Genomic DNA, 21,613 nt, shown 5'->3' with positions numbered 1-21,613 from the left:
TAGGAAGCCCGGCATACGTAAAATTCAGCGACAGTGTAAGAAATCTCACGTCCGCCGTTCGATTCGCATATTCCAGGAGAGGTGTGAGGAATATTACGGTCATGCGCCGCTACAAAAGCAAGAAAATTCGGCTATAACAGAACATTGCCTACACGAAGGTTACGGGATGAAATTTGGCTATACTTTGGTAGTTGCTAGTACTTCCGGTTTTTGGATCAGTGCGTATAGAGAGGTAAATGAAACTAGGTCGGCAGATGATTCGGTTAATAAGGACAACAGTTTTCCTCTTAGCAGACGTGGAAGCCTGTGCTGTCCGGCGTTAAAACACAACAGTCTTCTGTGCGGACCTAGTGTCTCAAAATATTCTTTGAATGCGATACAAATTGTTGCCGCCTGTCTTCTACTAAAACTACCTCCACCAGTTCAGCATTGGGGGCAACAACGTGGTGGGCGGTGCATGCGCCCTGTGCTGTACACAGCACTCAGTAGGATGACGATCAGAAACCTTGGCATCACTTCTCCGCGGGACTCAATATCAGTATCGGACTTCTGAAGATGGTGGACAGACGGCTCTCTGAAATATCGAATCTTCTTAATTTTATGATCCGGCAGCAAACCGGAGGAGACTCTCAGGAGCGGGGACCGTTGACGATTTTCAATTGCACGAGCTAGCAAGCACTCAAATGCTTTTGATGTTTGCAGAATGCACTGAAATATGCGTTGCTCAAAGTCTGGATTTGGAACACTTACGTGGAACAGTTACTTGAACATCTCCATCACTTCACGACTTACTAGTCACTGTGCGACATTACTACAACGTTTGAAGTCACTGACTTGTACAATTGAGGACTAAGGTTCTAGAATGTCTCGAAGAAGCTCGACCATCGTCCTCGAAATGGCAAGTGGCCCATGTTAAACGTTTCCTTTGATAACAAAGGAACTAAATTGTTTAACTCAACGTTGTATTTCCTAAACATTAAAAATACATCGTTTGTGCTTAAGTCGAAAAGAATAATACCTTCCAATGCTTACTCTTTTCTCAGTTCCAGTAGTGTCCATTTTATACGCTTGTAAATCTGTCGTGTTGTTACGCTATGTGGTTAATAAGCTCACCTGACTAATAATTAATTACTACAGTGCACACGCACAGATGAATCGTTAAGCCTTTGCAGGTGGCGCAGTGATCGAGTTATGTGCTCAACCGCGCACGTGCTGCTTTGGCGTTAGTTAAAGGAAGTAGCAGTCAGTAAGATATTTATGTTTCAAGTGGAAATTTTATTAAACATGGGTAAATGTAAAGAAGTGATAGAGTGACAAAAAGGGGCCACCATGTTTGGCCATGACCATGACCACACAGTGTGTGAAGTCGCTGGATTTGTAGGTACTTTTCGATGGACTGTTCAAGGTATCTACAAGCGTTGACGTAAGACAGGTGGCCACCAAACACTACATCAGAATTGAGATTGGAAAAATATCCTGATTGAGAGGGACCGGAGATCGGTTTAACGACTGTGAATCAAAGACACTTCCTATCCCGACGGGAATTGCTGCAGGCACTGAATGAAGGCCAATTATCACCTTTTACCAAGCAACGGGAATTGCTTGCAATAACGTTTTGGCGTTGGTCACCTCTCAAGAAGCCATTACTCACACAGGTACCTAAACACGGCCACAACGAAGTCCGTCGTGCTGGAAGAAGTGACCGGCTTTCTGAACATTCCGCCACCCTGCTACATCTCCACGGCCCTCAAAAGTCACCTGACGTCAACCCCACAGAAAATCCGTAGGACACCTTAGATCTGCGGATAAAACAGCGACTTCAACATCCCCGCTATATGCAAGAACTGCGAGATCGGATCCTCAAAGAGTGGCTTCATCTGGACGCGACGTACCTGCGGAAACTATTGTACTCACTGCCTAACCGAATGTACGCAATTATCAAGTTTATAGGCGGAGGAGGGAAGAGGAGACTGATGTCCCATCGATGACCAAGACATTAAGGACGGTGCACAAGCTCGGACTAAGGAAGCATCGCGAAGGAAGTCAGCTGTGACCTGATCAAAGCAACAATTCTGGCATTTGTCTGAGGCAATGTAGGGAAATCACTGCACCACCTCGCTCGGTCTCAGGTGTGGAGTAATGATTTCTTGTAATACAGATGGTGTATACCTTTATATTCAACAGAAACACATGCTGTAAACTAGAGAGTAACCCATTACTGAAAGCAGATATGGTAAGAAATGCATTGCAGCGATTTTATTTTCAAAATGTTGGTAACAACTGCCGATACCCTCCGTCCAATATCATTAAAATATAGCACGAAACGATGATTTAGAGCCCATAATCATTGGCACTCTTACAGTATCATGGAAAACAAACCATTTTGCTGCTGGACAATATGTGCCAGTGATGAGGATAGAAAGCAAGTTATACTACATAAAAAGAAAAAGCTTTGCCAGTTTTACGGCAATAAGTAAATAAAACAGCACTGGCAACAAACTAAACAGACCGATATATGTCAGTATCCAGTTCTAAACGTTAGTCAACAGCTTTCTTTACACACAGTCTACTTATAACTAAGATGTAGAGAGTAGATTCTTAAAACTACTCTCCCAGTTCCCTAAAGAAATAGGAAATGAAATATGAAAATCAAAATTTTCAGTTCTTTATTGACTTCTTTCTACACAGAAATCGAATTTTACGAACAGGCAGCAACAGTTCGTTCTGTACTGGTGTGCACCAAAGGAACTCCTTTCAATGTGGAAAACTTGCTTTGTATTTATTTGAAAATTATCAGTGTCATTCAGCAGCTTTAATTGCACATTTAAGGATGAGGTAGTTTGTCATACACGTTCCCGTGCCAGCTGAAACAAACATTAGACAAACTTATAAGTAGTTCTTAAGTTGCAGTTATACACAGAATAACAATTACAAGTTAAAAGTAGTGAAATCGTTGCCGGAGTCCACTTTATTGACATTCTGATTAACTTTTACTTGGGTGAGCAACTTACAAGTCTTTGGTATTTGAGGTCTCATCTGCACCTCTGTTACTTACAGTTCCTGCATTTCTCGAGAGCTTCTGTTAACTGACAGATCATCTCTCATGTTATCGAGAAATGCCCTTCTGAGTGGTTGAAGAATAAAACTAAATCAGCATTGAAGTGGCTGCTACTATCACAAGGAATTTATGCATTTTTATACTAAAATATATCCTAAGAACTTGGACGCCATTAAATACTTTCCATCCACAGTCAGCTGTTGTCACATTGCTTTCCTTGAAACAGAACTTATTGTTCCCTTTTTTTTTCATTTTGGTTCTGGGCACAACACAATATGTGACACACATGTTCTTTCTTTGTCATTTCAGTCTTAGGTACAGATTTTCTTTGGCAATGTAGCACATAACGAATTATTGTTTCGAAAGTTATGACATGTAAATATCTCATGCTGAATTGTCAATTCGATGATTCAAGGACCCAAGTGTTTGGGGACAGTTTGTCTTGGACGATTTTCACTGCGCGTAGCGTTGTCTACGTGCACTTGGCATCGTGCGCTAACATTATATTGGCGCTGTCACCCAGACCAATCACAGTCTGTAATCGCAGTTTCTTGTACAGGATAGTTCTGAGATTCATTCACCTTTTACTTCTGTATGTAACTAGTGCACTACTTTCGTCAGATATAGTGCAGTATTGCCTTTGTAATCAACGCTGGGAAGGTACGTTTTAAAACTTCTCCTTACTTCATTTGTTATGGTTTTGAATGATGTGGTAATAGATTAAATCATCTTGTCTTGTCTTGTCTTGTCTACTCCAAGCCAGTTTTTGAGATAATCCACAATGCTAACCGGCCCTCGCTGACGTATAAATCGCACATAGATTTTAATAACATCGTTGTTCTACGTTTAAAGAATATTATCATTGTTGATCATTTCGACAAGCAATATTGCAGCTGTTGTATCTGATACTCCATTGATCATGCAGAACAACTGCTAACAAGGGAAAGCGAAAACATTTTTGATTATCACTCTCGCTTACAAAAAATATGCAAAAAAGTTTCGAATTTTAGTACACGATTCGTTGTTTCTGCATGCAGCCCATCGCCTCATATGTTCTTGTTAATTTTTCACAGATGGGCACTGGTGCATTGCTCCACGGCTCTGAGAAATGATTTTATCACAGGTGTTCTCACACAAATCATCGAAAATTTCTGTGTATCTTGGTTGAACTATATCCTTCATCAAACATCCCACGGTTTATTCTCGTTCTCGGTTTCCAGTACTGGTGCAAAAGTTTCACTAGCGTATTGGGGAAATATATCAGAATGTACTCGTATTATTACCATCTCCGATGATTTTTTTATGTGTGGACAATGAGACTATAAAGCCAACATTTAAGAACGACAGTTGTTAGCAGCACTGACGTATTATAGGAGAAAACAAGATATATAAGATAACCACTGGAATCACAGTGAACAATATGGTACAAGAAGTATGTTAGTAAATTCTAAATTACTAGAGCGTTATGATGAATTGTTAAGCAAATATGCCACAAGGCAGTTGGAATGATTAATATAACTTCCCTTCCTAGAAGCATCATCTTACCCAGTACTCAACTTCATTTCTGTACGAACCTTTAAATATAACCTGATGAACTCACCTAACTTCGCACATTCCGCCATTGCCTCCTTCAAGTTGTTCTTCGTGCGTCCCTGCACCTGTAACCACTTTGCCGCTGATTCCGTAGCATGGTCCACATCAAATACGCCATCTGCGTTGAGCTGTAACGAAAGCATATATCATAGTGCTCATAAATGAGGCACACCTTCACCGTACTATGATGTGTAGGTTACTTTTCCGTGTTTATTCTCTCGGAGGTGTAAACGTGTGAGTAACTGGTCGAATCCATCAGAACAAAGCAATGACTTTATTTAGTCTGATGTGAAACTGGTTACACTAATGAGTGATTACAAATAGCTGATGAGCTTTCAACGTTCCAGGACCTATTACTTCTAAATTATCCGCTAACCTTCTAAAAGGGAAGGTAAACTATTTTCTTTAAATCGTTCGTTATCCTATGAACCGTTTTCGAAAACGCATTCCTCCTCATATTATCTTTTCATTTGCTGTTCTCCATTTTGTGGGCGTAACAGGCAGTAACTAACGGTTCGTCATTTCAAGACTGATTCTCTTCTTGCAGAAATGTGTGATGATCTAAATATGCCTTTCTTCTCGTAGCTTCTGCATCAAGTGCGGAAAGGCAGCTTTATGGAGGGGGAAATCTATCTAACTTCTTCCTATGTCTTATTTCTTTTGGCTGAAGACTAGAGAAATGTAACGTCTTCCCTCAGTCTCCATTATAGACCCCCAGTCACTCTGATAGACCTATTAAGGAAATTTTGTTGTTCTCAGGTAATAGTATCTGCGTGCCTTTAGTAATAAAAACTGATTGAGTTGCAGTTTAGGTAAAACAGAACAACATATATGTTCATGACATGCAAAACGCTTTAGCTCCTCTTAGTTTTCTACCAAAGTTTTTGTATGGTGGATTGCTATACAAATTCAGTGTTAGCTGTATCATTAGTTAAAGTGATACTCACGTCTCCCATCTCTTGAAAAAAGCACTGTATGAAGCACTGGAAAAGAAAACAAAATAAACTGTCACAGCCAGAGATCATTTATATTTGTAATTTGGAAACGAATACAGAGACGACAATTAATCGTACCCTTTGGTTCTCATCTTTCTCATTCGGCAGTGTGAAGTTGTGGCTTACAATGTATCGAGCGGTCTCTGGAAAAACATAAACAAGTAGTTATGGTTGATTAGGTTTTTCTTGGAGGAAATATAGCATGAAGATTATGTTACACAGGCTACAATTGCCTCAGAAATATTCACTTTTAATTTTTTTGCAGAAAGGAATGCAGCCATACTTTATAGATTTAGAAGCTAGGAACACGAATATCAACGTTAAAATAATCTCCTAGCTCAGATTTACAAGTAAATAAAGTGTTAGCATCCCATAGTCACACTTATGGGACATCAGAAGAGTTACAAGGAAAGGTAGCGGCGGCCAAAACTTTGGCTTGCGGACCCTGCCCGGAAGGGCTCTTGATAAAATATAGACATATCGAAACATAGATAGTTACCAAACTAATATTGATATACACTCCTGGAAATGGAAAAAAGAACACATTGACACCGGTGTGTCATACCCACCATACTTGCTCCGGACACTGCGAGAGGGCTGTACAAGCAATGATCACACGCACGGCACAGCGGACACACCAGGAACCGCGGTGTTGGCCGTCGAATGGCGCTAGCTGCGCAGCATTTGTGCACCGCCGCCGTCAGTGTCAGCCAGTTTGCCGTGGCATACGGAGCTCCATCGCAGTCTTTAACACTGGTAGCATGCCGCGACAGCGTGGACGTGAACCGTACGTGCAGTTGACGGACTTTGAGCGTGGGCGTATAGTGGGCATGCGGGAGGCCGGGTGGAGGTACCGCCGAATTGCTCAACACGTGGGACGTGAGGTCTCCACAGTACATCGATGTTCTCGCCAGTGGTCGGCGGAAGGTGCACGTGCCCGTCGACCTGGGACCGGACCGCAGAGACGCACGGATGCACGCCAAGACTGTAGGATCCTACGCAGTGCCGTAGCGGACCGCACCGCCCTTCCCAGCAAATTAGGGACACTGTTGCTCCTGGGGTATCGGCGAGGACCATTCGCAACCGTCTCCATGAAGCTGGGCTACGGTCCCGCACACCGTTAGGCCGTCTTCCACTCACGCCCCAACATCGTGCAGCCCGCCTCCAGTGGTGTCGCGACAGGCGTGAATGGAGGGATGAATGGAGACGTGTCGTCTTCAGCGATGAGAGTCGCCTCTGCCTTGGTGCCAATGATGGTCGTATGCGTGTTTGGCGCCGTGCAGGTGAGCGCCACAATCAGGACTGCATACGACCGAGGCACACAGGGCCAACACCCGGCATCATGGTGTGGGGAGCGATCTCCTACACTGGCCGTACACCACTGGTGATCGTCGAGGGGACGGTACATCCAAACCGTCATCGAACCCATCGTTCTACCATTCCTAGACCGGCAAGGGAACTTGCTGTTCCAACAGGACAATGCACGTCCGCATGTAACCCGTACCACCCAACGTGCTCTAGAAGGTGTAAGTCAACTACCCTGGCCAGCAAGATCTCCGGATCTGTCCCCCATTGAGCATGTTTGGGACTGGATGAAGCGTCGTCTCACGCGGTCTGCACGTCCAGCACGAACGCTGGTCCAACTGAGGCGTCAAATGGAAATGGCATGGCAAGCCGTTCCACAGGACTACATCCAGCATCTCTGCGATCGTCTCCATGGGAGAATAGCAGCCTGCATTGCTGCGAAAGGTGGATATACACTGTACTAGTGCCGACATTGTGCATGCTCTGTTGCCTGTGTCTATGTGCCTGTGGTTCTGTCAGTGTGATCACGTGATGTATCTGACCCCAGGAATGTGTCAATAAAGTTTCCCCTTCCTGGGACAATGAATTCACGGTGTTCTTATTTCAATTTCCAGGAGTGTATATCGTATTTACGATTTCTCACGATATATCGATATCAGAACGGAAGTATCGAGTGGCGATATTTTTATTTTATATTATATTTTTTTCACAATTCTATAGAAATATTTGAAGTTATTCTTCTGAAATCGTAGTACGATGTGATTTCACTTTTACCGTGCGAAGGAGTCAACTACTTTTTGAGCTTTCATCAAGTCCAGTCTTTCTCTTTGACTGAGTGAGGCACGTATATGTGACATAAAAGAAAAACTTCGATTGCGCGGATCGGCGTGGCTGTGTGAATGAAATAACAAGATTTTCGACGTGAAGAAACAGCACACCAGTTACATTAAAAATAAATTTTAACGCCGCTAGTGTACTATTTCTTTACGTCAACGTATGCAAAAACAGTTACTGAAATGATGAACAATCTAAATGACAAGACTGAGAGTGGCAGTGGGTGAAGACGTGAGAGGGGAAGTGCTGATGCAATTGCCGCTCGGAGCTGTCAACAGAAACTGCAACGTTAACCTCACCACGCAGTTCTGACACAAGTGCTAGGTCGCTGGCGTTTGCAGAATAGAAAAAAAGAATAGAAGTCGACATGAAGGTTCCGAACAAATCCGTTGTGACGAAACCGAACGTTGGACCCTTCATATACATTTTATTGTGCCACTTACATGCAGATACCATTGTTAACATAGTGCTCATTACCTACGCGAACGTGCATCGTTTTCCTTTCAATTCTTGTTGTAAAGGGTATAGTCAGGCTACTAGCTTGTTGATTAACAGAATATCTAATAAAAAATCAACATACAGCTCTAAAACAAGCAGTATATGTACGATGTGCATCCAATATTCTTGTAGGAGGGTACGCCGAAATTTTTCCTCCGGTACATCGATACCTTCATTCTATATATCGTGTGCCGATAATGGTATTTATTTAAGTGTCAATAATTTCTAAAATTATCAATAGTCATATTTATCGGGCATGAGTATCAAAGCGCTCGGTCTCGCTTTGCATTTCCCTTATCGCCACGTCACACTGTCTGAGCATGAGGAGGGGAAGAGGGAAAAACAGTCAACGGGTTGCATGTAAATGGCAGCCCAGTCGCACTGCATATCACAAATTTTCAGTATTATTTACTCATTTTTGACACTCTGAAGAAACTGACGGCATATGGACAGATGCAGACAATTTCACACAGTTTTTAACTCAAGTTACCACATAAACGTGACTTATTTACTTTCATAACCCAAAAGCGGTCTTTAACCTAAATTTGTTATCGAAATATTGTAGCCCCTTTGTAATCTCATTATGGAGATGTGGAAACCCTACCGGAGGAAAGCAATGTAAATATCCTGGATACTTTTAATCTAAAAAGATTTTTCATAACTGACATTACGATGCAGATCAGTCAGTTATATCTGCATACGCAAGGGCGCTTTCAACTCAAACGGTAACCGGTCTCGAAAACAGATCGGCAACATTCCGTGTCCTCAAATTCTTTATGAATTCCGCAACCCCTGCATTTTGTTTAACACCAGTGAGCTTAGGGAATTGTCTGTCTTTGTCAGAACATGCCTTTTGTACAACGAGATTTCCTTTTTAAATGCATCCCCATCAAATGAGAAGGAAGTTACCTTGTAATGTCTTACTTTGGGAAGTGTGCTATCAAGTTCACTTAAAGCATGACGTCTGCTCTTCGTTCTGGATCTAGTTTTCGTTCTTGCACTCCTTTTTCCTTCATAAATGCAGTAGAAGCGAGTTGTAAATTGAAAAATCATAGCATGTCCCTTGACTTAACATACTATGCATTAACATACGATGTGTACTCTTTGTTCAGTTCCACTGAAACTGTTGCAGTTGACAATTGAATAACGCATGTGTGTGTCTCTAAATATTTTACTATTCGCATCAGTAACTTCTTCACGTGCTCCAAGCCTGCAAATTTAGCACCAAGTGCTTTTGATGGAGAAGACAATGAATCCCAACTGTAGGTCTTTGTAGGTTGTTGCTGTTTCATTGTCAACTAAATCGCTCATCTTCTGTACGGTATTGTGCTGTTATTTCATAGAAAATAAGCACTACCTGCCACTTACGCAAACTGAGAATTCTTGTCAGTTTCTTCTGTCTTTCCTATTCATTTTAAAGGCTTCCGACCACAGCTCGCTAGACTGCGTCCTTTGTGCAACCAGCTACTGGACCTCTGAATAGCCTTCATCCTACTAACATACAGTGAAGATTAAATAGTGCTGACAGCACAATTTTGTCGAATCAGAGAGACTTGTGCCCACCGAAAAATGCCGCACTGCAGTGCTAAAACAAATGTTTTGCTGTTCCGGGTACTTCCAAGAAGAACCCAGCAAAGGCGAGTGACAGGTCGGGCTTGGTCCGCCCGTGACCCACACAAGCAGCACGCTTGAAGATTCGCACGCCTTGTGCAAAGGCATTTTGTCAAGGATTTCTCTACTGTAACTGAGGTAGACCCTTGACGTACAATTTCCCAAATCTGTTTTGCACTATGACTTACGTGCGCAACATTCAATCAGGTGACCATTCTCGAATGTAGAAACAAGATGAATGTAGATTTTAATTGTTTGCCGTCGCTGCGTGCTCTTGCGTTGCATTAGTACACTTGTTACTGTAACGAATGTCATGGCGTTTGGCAGCGAATGTATCTGAGGTGAAGTGTGTAAATTGAAGAACTGTGTTTTTATATACGTGCAGACTCTCAGAAAAGCGCCTCAGGGCTGCAGCAAGAAACATGTAACTTTTGTTACACTTGTGTAGAGTTATTGGTGGTTCAAGAAGTCAATCAGTGACTACAGCAGTGCAAAAAACAGTTCCTTGCATTTCAGATGTCGAGTTGGAGGCTAAGGTACATTGTTGGCTTTACGCCTGCGTTGTGTCTCTGGTTCCTCTACACTGAATGCTTGGATGCACAGCAAAAATGTCTTCATGAAGTTTGGAGTACCTGTTATTTGGCGTAGACCCAAAAATCATGCGTCCAATTGCTTGAGGAAAGAAGGAAATATCCAGAAGAAGTGGAATATTTAATACCATGACTTCCCATCTGCCATTTGCCAGTTCCTATTGCCCCACATGCACCACCATCAAGCAGTGATAGCTATAATGCTGGAATGACACGTGCTGCTGAATATGTGCAACCATTTGCTACTTACATTGATCCTACATTCACACCAACATTGTCATCTGCAGAACCGCACAAAATCACACAGTCTGAATAGGGATTGAGATCTTACAAAGCGTAAGGCTGAACGTTTGACCTCACGGGTGCAGCAGCGGAATCTTCTCATTGACACAGTATGCGTGTCTTCATCTCAGGTGAGTCAGAAAAAACTTGAGTGACATTTCAGTACTTAAGGCGACATTACGTTGTGCAGTGACACTGGCGGTTTGTTGAAAGACCTGAACATTACATACAAACCAGATGAGTGAAGAGTCCTTATACGTGGCTCAAAAGCAAGGCTGAAGGAAACATTTTTACACAGTACTACGAAAGGCCATCTATCCTTATGTCATATGAGGCCTTAGAAAAAGAAATTTATACCATGTTGAAATACGTCGTAAGCCGTGTTAATTACAATAAGCATGAGCGGCTGGTGTGTGAAGATTCAAAATCAATTACATTGCTGATGCTACCTTTTGAGTAGGATAGTCACGAAAGAAAATAACACAAACACAGACGGAGCAATCTTCGCGAACAGCTCTAGTGGCTGGGTCAAAAAATATTTCCAAGGAACCTCTAGTGAACCCAAACAAAAATGTTATTTTACCATTGCACATTAAGATGGTACTCACTAAAGCATTTGTTAAGGCTGCGCACAGGAATGAAGCAGCATTTCAGAGTGATTCCTCAGTTGCTACTGGCGTATTTTTTAATCAAACAATCCAAGGGGGTACCGACAGTTCAAAGCGTCCTACGGGCACAATATTTCGGCCATCAGACATGCCACCATTGTCGGGTGCTGTGTCGAACTGAGAGAAACTCTCAGCAAACAAAACGATCTGGTGACCAGGGTGGAAAGAGAACTTACATCGGCGCTATCACCGACTCCGTCTTTTGTTTCTCCCCAGCCGCTGACGCGCAGATGCGGGCGCAGACGGTAGAGGGAGCGGCTCTCGGGAACAGGGGATGTCAGTCGGCCGCACCTCCTAAGACGCTCTGTCGTCAGCGCACCTGACTATGGTGACATGCCTGATCACTGAAACATTGTACCCGTTGGACACTATGAACTGGCAGTACACCCTTGACTTGTTCGATCAGCATTTCACTATTTGTGTAAACAGTTTCCACTGCACATTACAGAGAATACCACAAAGGGGAAATTCATTGATTCACATACACGTCAGCTGTTGGGGGACTCTAATCCCTGATCAACTGCAGGCACGCCATTGTTTCTGTAATGTGACACATTGTTGTTGGGGAACAGGAGAGATGAAAATTACAGTGACCTCATGGACAAACCCGTTCATGCTTGTAAGATTATTGATGCAACATGACCCTGAAGATGCGCTTCCTATTCTGCCACGTCAATATTTTCCCACTGAACTGTGGTGCATTCAGTAATGAGCGTGATGAGCGGTTCCACCACGACATTTCTCCGATATAAGATACAGCTGGTACTTTGTTGTCCGATTTCTGCAGGATGCTACAAAAGAATAGTCTGGACACCGCTACGAGAGGAAGGGCAAAGAAACGGTATATAAGTTCAATTAATGTGTATGTGCTATTGATTGCGGAAGCAATGTACGTGGAACGTAAATTTCCAACTTACTTGTAACCCTGAGCTCAGAGACAATTTTCGTCGTGGTATTCGTGTTCAGCGTAACGATATCTATAAAGGCGGTCTACTTTGGTTTCTGTAAAAAATCCACTATGTACCAGAATTACACGACAATACATTAAAATGTAGATATAATATTATCAATTATCATGTAATTTGATTCAGAAACCTAGTGACTGCTAAAATAAGTAGGTTACAGTTGCATTTCTGAGTAGGATTTACTAAAGTCAGGCATATGGATGTATACATGTCTTGCAGGTGAGCAAAATTGCAATATCAATAAAATATGCAATCTTACGACAGTTTTCGTCACGTCATATGTAACAAGAGTAATAGTTCTGCTTGCTGAAGTAGTAAGTAGTTGTGGTTTATTAACAAATGTATGCCTCAGCTGCATTTACTGGATGACCCTACATTAATCCTGCGACTATGGAACTGGTGAGGGAACTGCGTACGTGACGCAAGTCCCTGTCATGACCACGCGTAATGTGCAATGAGAAATCGAGATGAATGTCCACTCGTGATGTAAGTACACCGAGTCTGCTTCGAGCGCCAGCTAAGTTGAATGAAGGTAACAGCTGAATGTGTTTCCCAGTTCAAAAGTAGGAAGCAAGTGCTGAGCCTCAGGAAACTAAGACATATTTCTCTTCGCTTGATAAAGAGTGGTCTGGCATTTAGAACGTTCAATTGCAACGGTAAATTTTGCAAGGGTATTAAACTGAAATGGATGCGGAAAGTCCGTGCTATTAAGTCAGTTTTGTTGAGGCTGAAGACAGCACCTGATATATGATCTATGGCCCTCTGGGCAGGAAACTGCTTTTAGGTAGGTGAATCTACAGTGATCAACTGTCTGAGTGTTCAGAAGGCAATATAACTAGTCCATTAAAAACACTGTACGGGTTATGTGGAATGCCACTGAAAAAATGTCTTGGCGATCACTTTCTTTGCAACAGATTCCGCATTAGTTCCCTATTCGGATTTCTGGGAGGGGACTGCCAAGAGTGAGGTAACAATAAGAAAGGAAATGGAATAATCAACGAAAGGGTAAAGTACAGCGAGGGACACAGTGGAATGTCAGATGTTTGAACGTGGTAAGATAGCTATAGAAACTGAGAAGGAAAATGTTAAAGGCTCGATCTAGTTATAGTGCGACCAGTGAAGTTAAATGAAAATAAGGAAAGGAATTCTCGTCAGACTAATATAGGATAATATCAACAGAAGCAAAAAGTTATCGACAGGGCTAGGATTCATTATGCGCATCAAGTTGTGGCATGGTATTGGTTTCTGTGAACAGTTCAATGGCAGTGAGAAGTTACTGCAGGTCAATCACAAATACAATAATGCAGGTATACATGTCGGCGTCAAAAGCTGATAATGAAGTAGAGAAAATGTATGAGGATAGTGAATGTGTAATTTAGTATATAATACTACATGAATATCTAACAGTCATGAAGAACTGGAATGTGGTAGTAGGAGAGGGAGTAGAGGAAAAGATTATGGGAAGTTATGGACTAGACGTACAAATGAGAGAGGAGAAAGAATAATTTTGTTCTGCAATAACTTTTCACCAGTAATAGCGAATACTCAGTTCAAGAATCGCAGGAGGAGGATCTATACTTTGAAAAGGCCGGGAGATATGAGGATCCCAGACATTAATTGTTGTCAGAGATTCCGAAATCGAACGTTGGACCGCAAGGCGTACCGAAGTGCAGCTATAGACTTAGAACATAATTTGGCAATAATAAAGAAGAGTCAAATGTTTAAGAGAATCGTCCGGAAGAATCAGTGTGAAAGAAGTGGGATACTCAAGTACTCATACATGGTGAGACAGGTTTGAAGTTCGAAGGGGATGTGGATACTACGACAAGAATACCAGTTCAATTTAAAAGAATTCTACATCAATGAAAAGGGCAGTCACAGTTGTTGGACAATTAGCCACAGCTTCAAAGAAGATAACTCCGAAGAATTCTTGTATAAATGAGGAAATGCTTCAATTGATTGATGAAAGCAAGACGTACAAAAATATTCGGGGAAAGACAGGAATGCAGGAGTCTAAATAACTTGGGAATGAATTAAAGAGGAAGTTCTGGGTAGTTAAAGTGAAATGGTTGCAGGCAAAATATGAAGAAATCGAAAAAGAAATGATCGTTGGAAGGACTAACTCATCACATAGAAAAGTCAAAACAACCTTCGATGAAATTAAAAGCAAGTATGCTAACAATAAGGACGCAATAGGAATTACCCTGTTACAAGGAAAGAGCGGATTGGTAAAAAGGGTACGTTGAAGATACAGGAAAATAGATAAAATCTAGAATGAACGAACCGTTCAACATGAGGCGAGAGTTTCGTGAGAACGTTAATAGTTACCTTTTCATGATTTGCTATGAATGAAAATTTATTAAGAATAGCAATTAGAATCAATAAGAACACGAAGGAAACCAATCAGAAATTATTACAAGCTAAACACAATTTTCCATAAGATGATGGGTGACACAACTAAGAGAAAAAAAACATCTGTTTTCAAATTTCTCTGAAATGAATGCACAGCTCAAGAGATGAAATGTAGCATCTCAATGTAAATAAGAAAGATATACATTCCTGAAAAAACTCAGGGAATAATATATTGGGATATGTGAGATATGAAGAATGAAATAGCGTCGGCAGACAGTGGGTTTACAACATAAATGATTAAACTTGAAGGAAATGTTAACGACAATAACTTGCATCGGTATTTACATAATATTGGTCCTGTCGACAGTTCCGCAAACTGGAACAATGCTGTACTTATATTATTGTACAATAAATGAGACAGTCAAGATCCTTAATACCCACCTATCAGCCTTCTCTTCGTAATGTTAATATTATTGACGACAATCATTACCAACCACAATTGAGAGCACTCTATACAGTATAGCATAGGAACAACCCTATTTCAGATGTGATTAAATCCCTATCGTTTGTTTGCAAGTCTTGGATGAAATTACACGATGTAGCACTGAGTAAGATTTGATATAATGTATAGTTTTCATAGCTTTTTAATAGCTTATGACCCATCTTGAACATTATTTCCCCTGAAATCTTTCAAGTTAATTTTCGTGGTGCCGTAAAGTCATTAGGTAATAACTCGAAAGGGAATATAAAGAAACATTTATGACTTCCGCACACTTTTGTTTTTCCAATACCGAAACCTTGCTCGTGTATATTATTCTAAAACAAAGAAGAACTGAGCACGCGGTACGAATAAACGTAGTGTTTAAGTGTTAATACAAAGAAAAAGTGATAAATGGATGTATCGTTATGTGTCCTTTCGAATTGGTACGTAACAACTGCGTCACTCCCCTAATTAAATTCCTCAGGCAGAAGTGGATGAGTTAAATATTTCAACGGAGAGCGTCATAGAAGAAAACTGTACGTTAGGAGACATTAAAAACTTTTAACACTCACTCCCCTCTACAAGTCCTAGAAATTTGTAACTGGAATTTCCGAACACACTGTATACGGTGTTGAATTCTACTTGTTGGAACACGAAAACACAGAGAAGGTTAAAAATGGTTTGAAATATTTTTAGAGTACACTAAGAATAGTTCTCAAAGCGAAGTTTTTGATATATTTGAGATGAAAACTTAACAACGAGGGAGGATACAGACTTTGCTCTTGAAAACAGCACATGAAGGAGATTTCTGCCAGAAAAGAAACAACCAAAAAGATGAGGGGGATACTTGACCAAATTTGCAACATAACTGAACTGGAGATTCACGGGTTATTGGGATGAGTGTAAATGTCAGTAAAAAGCATTAAGAACCAAATTTCATGCATATTGCTGAAAATTGTAATGCTCCGAAAGTTCATAAGTAGACCTTCCTCCAGCAACAATCGTCCGATATCAGATGATACTTCGTGCGCATTAACGGTTCTATGCAACCAGTATTACTTTTCTATGCATTACTCAGACTATCTTAAAAAGCCATCAGTTGATAGTGTTCCTGGGCAGAATCAAAATCGCCTACTGAAACTGAAACTCTGAGTCTCATGACTGTTGTCATCTCACTGAAAGAGTATGACAACATGAAGAAAATTATTTGCATACTGACCTCTTGACAAACCGTAGCCGGTAGCGCATTTGTACACGGATGCTCGTAAAGCCTGGCCAGTCTGTAAACAATGGAATTCTGTATAACAAATTTACTATCACAAAAGGTGAACAGTTACATTAAAATAGCAAGCATTCTCTCAACGTCATTTGATGAAAGTATGCTAAGCGAATCATAGGCCAAATGTAACATTCCTTATTTCTAGTTTCTTTCCCTTCAATACATTCGATCAAAGTCATTTCGGTTCCTTAAGGTATGGATTGACAGATTTCCGTTCCAGCCACTGGACATTTAGTGCTCGAGCTTAATCTCTAACAAATATAGACGCAGGCTGTATGGTAAACCTTCCTTCATCCTATTACACGTCACTAAACCCTGCTGAGGTAGAAAATACATTATACAACAAGCACAACGACCGATTAATACTTCTTGACATTGAGAGTAGACATATTTGAAAGGAAGAAAGGGACAGTGAAATAAGGAAAGATAAAGATTGGCACATGGAATGTGAGGACACTACTGCAAGCAGGAAAGCTAGGTAATGCAAAACAGGAGATGAAAAGGAAGAGATTAGATGCGTTCGGTTTGTGTGAAATGAGGTGGGGAGAGAATGAGGAGATAGAAAGTGGAGATTATAAGCTCTTTTACTCGGGGAAAATCAACAGAGGTGAAAACGGAGTAGGAATATTGACACTGCAAAAGCTAAAAAAAGCTCATGAAGGTACAATTTATTGATGGAAGACTAATGATGATACGACTGCAGAGTAGTTCAATAGATTTGTTGTTAATACGAGTATATATGCTAACCAGCTAGCATAGAGATGGGGAGGTAGAAGAATGTTATGAGAAAATAAAAGAACTCAACGAGAAAGATAAATGCCTGCAAATGTAGAAATGCCTGCGTTATCATCATGGGGGACTGGAATGCAGTGTTGGGTGAAGGAAGAGGTCAAGATACAGTAAGAAAATTAGGATCAGGAATAAGAAATGAGAGAGGTGAACGACAAATTAGTTTGTGTATAGAAAATTCATTAGCAGTGGGTAGCACATTATTTGAACACCACAAAAGGAGACGTTACACATGGATATCAAATTTCAATAAGGAGAAAAATTATTGGGACTACATCCTGATACGTAAAAGGTATAGCAACTGTTTGAAGAATGCCCAACCTTATCCAGGAGCGAATTTGGGTTCAAATGGCTCTAAGCACTAAGGGACTTATAATCTGAGGTCATCAGTCCCCTACACTTAGAATTACTTAAATCTAACTAACCTCAGGACATCACACACATCCATGCTCGAGGCAGGATTCGAACCTGCGTCCGTAGCAGCAGAGCAGTTCCGGACTGAAGCGCCTAGAACCGCTCCGCCACAGCGTCCGAGCGGATATTAATTCAGACCACAATCTAGTCGTGGAAGAAATACAAGTGAAGTTGAAAAATGTCTGGATAGTTAAAGCAAAAGAAAGACTAAACACAGAAAGACTCAAAGAGGTAGGAAAGGCACCAGATTTGGAAAACGGATTTATGGAAAAATGGGAAAGACGTAGTGTTGATGAAAGTGTTAACGACAAATGGATAAAAATGAGGGAAGGACGCATGGACTCTTCCAAAGAAGTACCAGGAATTAGACTATCTCAAAGTACCAAGAAAGAATGGAAAACAGAAAACATGTTAAAAAAATTGAAGAGCGGAGAAAGTGGAAAATGTAGAAACCGAAGAAGACAAAAGAGGTACAGGAAACTGAATAATGAATTAAGAAGAGAAACTGAAGAAGCAAGGGATATATGGATGAAATAGAAATGCGACGAAATAGCGAAAATGGAGAAAGAGGGAAAGTACGAAATGATGCCTAGACTAGCTAATGAGATAGTTTTTGAACGTAAAAGAAAGAGGAATAACAGAGCGGACGATACTCTAGCAGAAGAACCCGAGAAGGTTTTGAACACTTGACAAGAATATACTGAATGTCTGTATAAGGGGGGTGAAATACAATGTGAAATTAAGGTTGAATGGGAGCAATATCTGCCTGAAGATGGAAAGGGATTCACCATCTTGGAAGCGGAAGTAGAAAAGGTGCTGAAGAAAATGAAGGATAGGAAGCCATGATTTGCCAGCAGAACTGTTAAACAATCTGGGAAACAAGGCAAGGAAACAAATAGTCTACCTCTGTAACGAGATATATGACAAAGGGGAATGGCCAGAGGACTTCCTTGCAACATTTATGATACCAAGAGAGAAAAAGAGAAACTCTAAAAAGTGTGAAGAGCATAGGACCATCAGTCTAATTTCTAATGCAGCTAAAGTCTTGCTGAGAGTGTTGAATAGAAGGCTATATGGCAGGCTGGATAGAGGCGCATTTCGGATTTAGAAGAGGAAAAGGAACAAGAGATGCTATTGGAAGGTTAAGAACTATAGGAGGAAGATATATGGAAAAAGTTAGAGATATCTTTGCTGTTTTTATACATTTAGAAATGGCTTTTGACAGAGTTCAATGGAACAAGCTGATGGATATTTTGAAGAGGAAAGGAGTGGATTGGAAAGAGAGACGACTGGTACAGAATCTATATTTACATCATAAGGTAAGGATAAGGATTGAAAATGAAATGTCAGAAGGAAGCAGCTTTGGCAGAGGTGTTAGACAAGGTTGTTGCCTTTCACCACTGATGTTTAACACATACATTGAAGAGATTATTGGGTTAGGTTTAGATGGGAAGAGAGGAATTTGTGTTAGAGGAAACAGAGTAGAATGTATAAGAATTGCTGATTACATGGTATTAGTGGCAGAAAGCGAGTAGACAGTGAATAACCTGCTGAAAGATCTGAATGAAACTTGTGTGGAATATGGGATGCAAATAAACACAGCAAAAACAAAGAGTATGGTCATCAGTACAAGACTCAGACTGTCCGTTATTAAAATAGCATAATCTACCATTAGCCATGTAAGTGCATTTAAATTTCTTCGAAGCACAATAACTGAAGACTTGAGGTGTCACGAGGAGGTGAAAACTCAAATTGCCATAGCGAAGAAGGCATGAAACAGAAAGAGGAGACTCGTATGTGGCAAATTAGATAATGGTCTAAGGAAAAGGCTTGGCAAATGTTTTATCTGGAGTGTGGTACTAAATGGGGAAGAAACATTGACGCTGAGACGAGAGGATGATAAAAGGATAGAAGCATTTGAGATGTGGATGTGGAGGATAATGGAGTGAATAAGCTGGATTGGAACAGTGAGTGATGAAACAGTATAGGAAAGGGTTGGTGAGACAAGATGCCTGCTGAAGGCTGTAAGAGAAAGGAAAAAGAACTGGTTGGGACAATCACTGAGAAAGGAGTGTTTGCTAGCAGATGCTATGGAAGGATTGGTTTGTGGGAGAAGACTGAGAGGGAGAAGGAAATACAACAAGATAGACGACATAAAGCAAAGAGGAAATTAAACAGACCCTAAAACGATGACAGAAGACCAGACAACCTGGAGAACTACCACGTGAAAACCTGCCTTTAGGCAGAACTGTGATGATGATGATGATGATGATGATGATGACGATGGTGGTGACTTGTGGCTGACAGTTCGCAAATTGCATGCGTCAATACTAGTAAAACAAAGCTTTTCGCAAACAAAAAAATGGTTCAAATGGCTCTGAGCACTATGGGACTTAACATCTATGGTCATCAGTCCCCTAGAACTTAGAACTACTTAAACCTAACTAACCTAAGGACAGCACATAACACCCAGCCATCACGAGGCAGAGAAAATCCCTGACCCCGCCGGGAATCGAACCCGGGAATATTCGCAAACATTCACCCATGATTCAGAATTCGTTGTGCTACATAGGTTTTGCTCGAAGGCTTTTCGAAAGATTAGCAACTATGTTACCAGTAATGTTGCACTGTTGTTAAGAGCTAAGTGTAGAAACAAAGACGGAGAAAAGCCATTATTGTGCGAAAGGAAAATATTAAGAACAATTTTGGACCTGTAAGAAATGAAATTAGCACGTTATGAAGGTTAAGAATAAATTATGCACTCCAGACGTTGAACAAAGACAGTAACATTTTTTAAGGTATAGCTGGCCTGGTGACGTAGCAGTTAATATCGAGACTAGCATGCTTGGCACACGAAAATGTATATATACGTTATTTCTCCTTAGGAATTTGTTTCATTATTGCATAAAATGAGACCTGCCAAAAATTACATGCAGTTATGTGGGGCTTAGTGACGTCCTTTCCGGTAAATTTAGTCAGTTAAGTTACGTAAATAGCTAAAAAAGAGTGAACAAAGTAGATTACCTGTCTGGACAGGTACATTAGTGAACATTTTCAAGTTCTGCTAAAAAAAGAGAATTTAATAATTCAGCGAGTAAGTAAAGAACGAAATGCAAGGAAATCTGAAATAATGGGTGAAAGAAAAGGTCTTGTGAGGCATACGCTGGGGATATAACTGATTAAATTGTCAGCGGTTGCTATCGATGTGCCGATGGTGCCTCTGAATGGGACATGGCCGACTTCCTTCAGCACCCTCGTCCTTCTGAGAAAGCGTTATTAGTGAAATATATAAGAATAGCCATATACAATACAGATATTTCATGTAGCATGCAGGGATTCACTTACTTCGTCCAAGTCACCCATGCACAGGGCTATGACTGCGAATATAAGAGCACAAATCTGGAAGGCTCTCATGTTACGACTGAAATCTGAGAATGTGCTTTAAACTGTGGTGCAATAGGTCCAACAGATTTTTCCGTGGTTCCCAAACTGTTAAGGTTTGAATGTTGCCGCTATTTTTATAGCTATTTTTTATACATCCCAGTGACGTAACTCCAGTGGGAAGGACAATCAGTCATTCTCTGTAAACTGAAGTTGACCTTTTTTTTATGAAGCCACAACGATGACAGCACAATTGCTATCTGTCATTCCAGTGGCAGAGCCGGATGGTATAAACATAGCTTTTCGCACCTGGAGACAAAGCAAATGTCACCTCGACACGATTGGGTGGAGGCCGAAATAATAACGCAAGTACGCTGCAGACTAACGTATTTGATTTTGTAACTCTTCTGTTAGTAAAAGCAAAAACTCGATAATTTTGCTGAGATGAGTTTCACCACTGGATACCTTGCAGTAGTTACAATTATATAGGAGCATGTTATTACTCGTAAATGGTACTA

The 21,613-nt window shown here is 40.9% G+C and overlaps 1 protein-coding gene across 1 annotated transcript; it reads right to left on the bottom strand.

The window, feature by feature from the left end:
* Positions 1 to 2,651: 2,651 nt before the first annotated feature.
* On the bottom strand, positions 2,652 to 21,198 carry LOC124712053. Its single transcript, XM_047242345.1, has 6 exons — positions 21,060 to 21,198; positions 16,452 to 16,512; positions 5,725 to 5,789; positions 5,599 to 5,634; positions 4,659 to 4,779; positions 2,652 to 2,864 (listed from the first exon to the last, which is right to left on the bottom strand). The coding sequence occupies exons 1-6, from the start codon at positions 21,126 to 21,128 to the stop codon at positions 2,800 to 2,802; spliced, it is 417 nt and encodes a 138-aa protein (XP_047098301.1). The 5' UTR covers positions 21,129 to 21,198; the 3' UTR covers positions 2,652 to 2,799.
* Between the last annotated feature and the right edge of the window lie 415 nt (positions 21,199 to 21,613).

Source organism: Schistocerca piceifrons, chromosome 8, assembly GCF_021461385.2.
Source record: "Schistocerca piceifrons isolate TAMUIC-IGC-003096 chromosome 8, iqSchPice1.1, whole genome shotgun sequence".
In the NCBI taxonomy this organism is placed as follows: Eukaryota; Metazoa; Arthropoda; class Insecta; order Orthoptera; family Acrididae; genus Schistocerca; species Schistocerca piceifrons.
Note: the sequence above shows the minus strand (reverse complement) of the source record. Positions and strands in the feature narration are given on the sequence as shown.

Bases quoted from the DNA above. Each gene is read 5' to 3' on its own strand.
- LOC124712053 (XM_047242345.1), bottom strand. From the start codon at position 21,128: ATGAGAGCCTTCCAGATTTGTGCTCTTATATTCGCAGTCATAGCCCTG. The intron at 16,513-21,059 runs GTAAGTGAATCC...CATTGTTTACAG, and splicing joins GCATGGGTGACTTGGACGAA to ACTGGCCAGGCTTTACGAGC. The intron at 5,635-5,724 runs GTACGATTAATT...TTTCTTTTCCAG, and splicing joins AGAAAGATGAGAACCAAAGG to TGCTTCATACAGTGCTTTTT.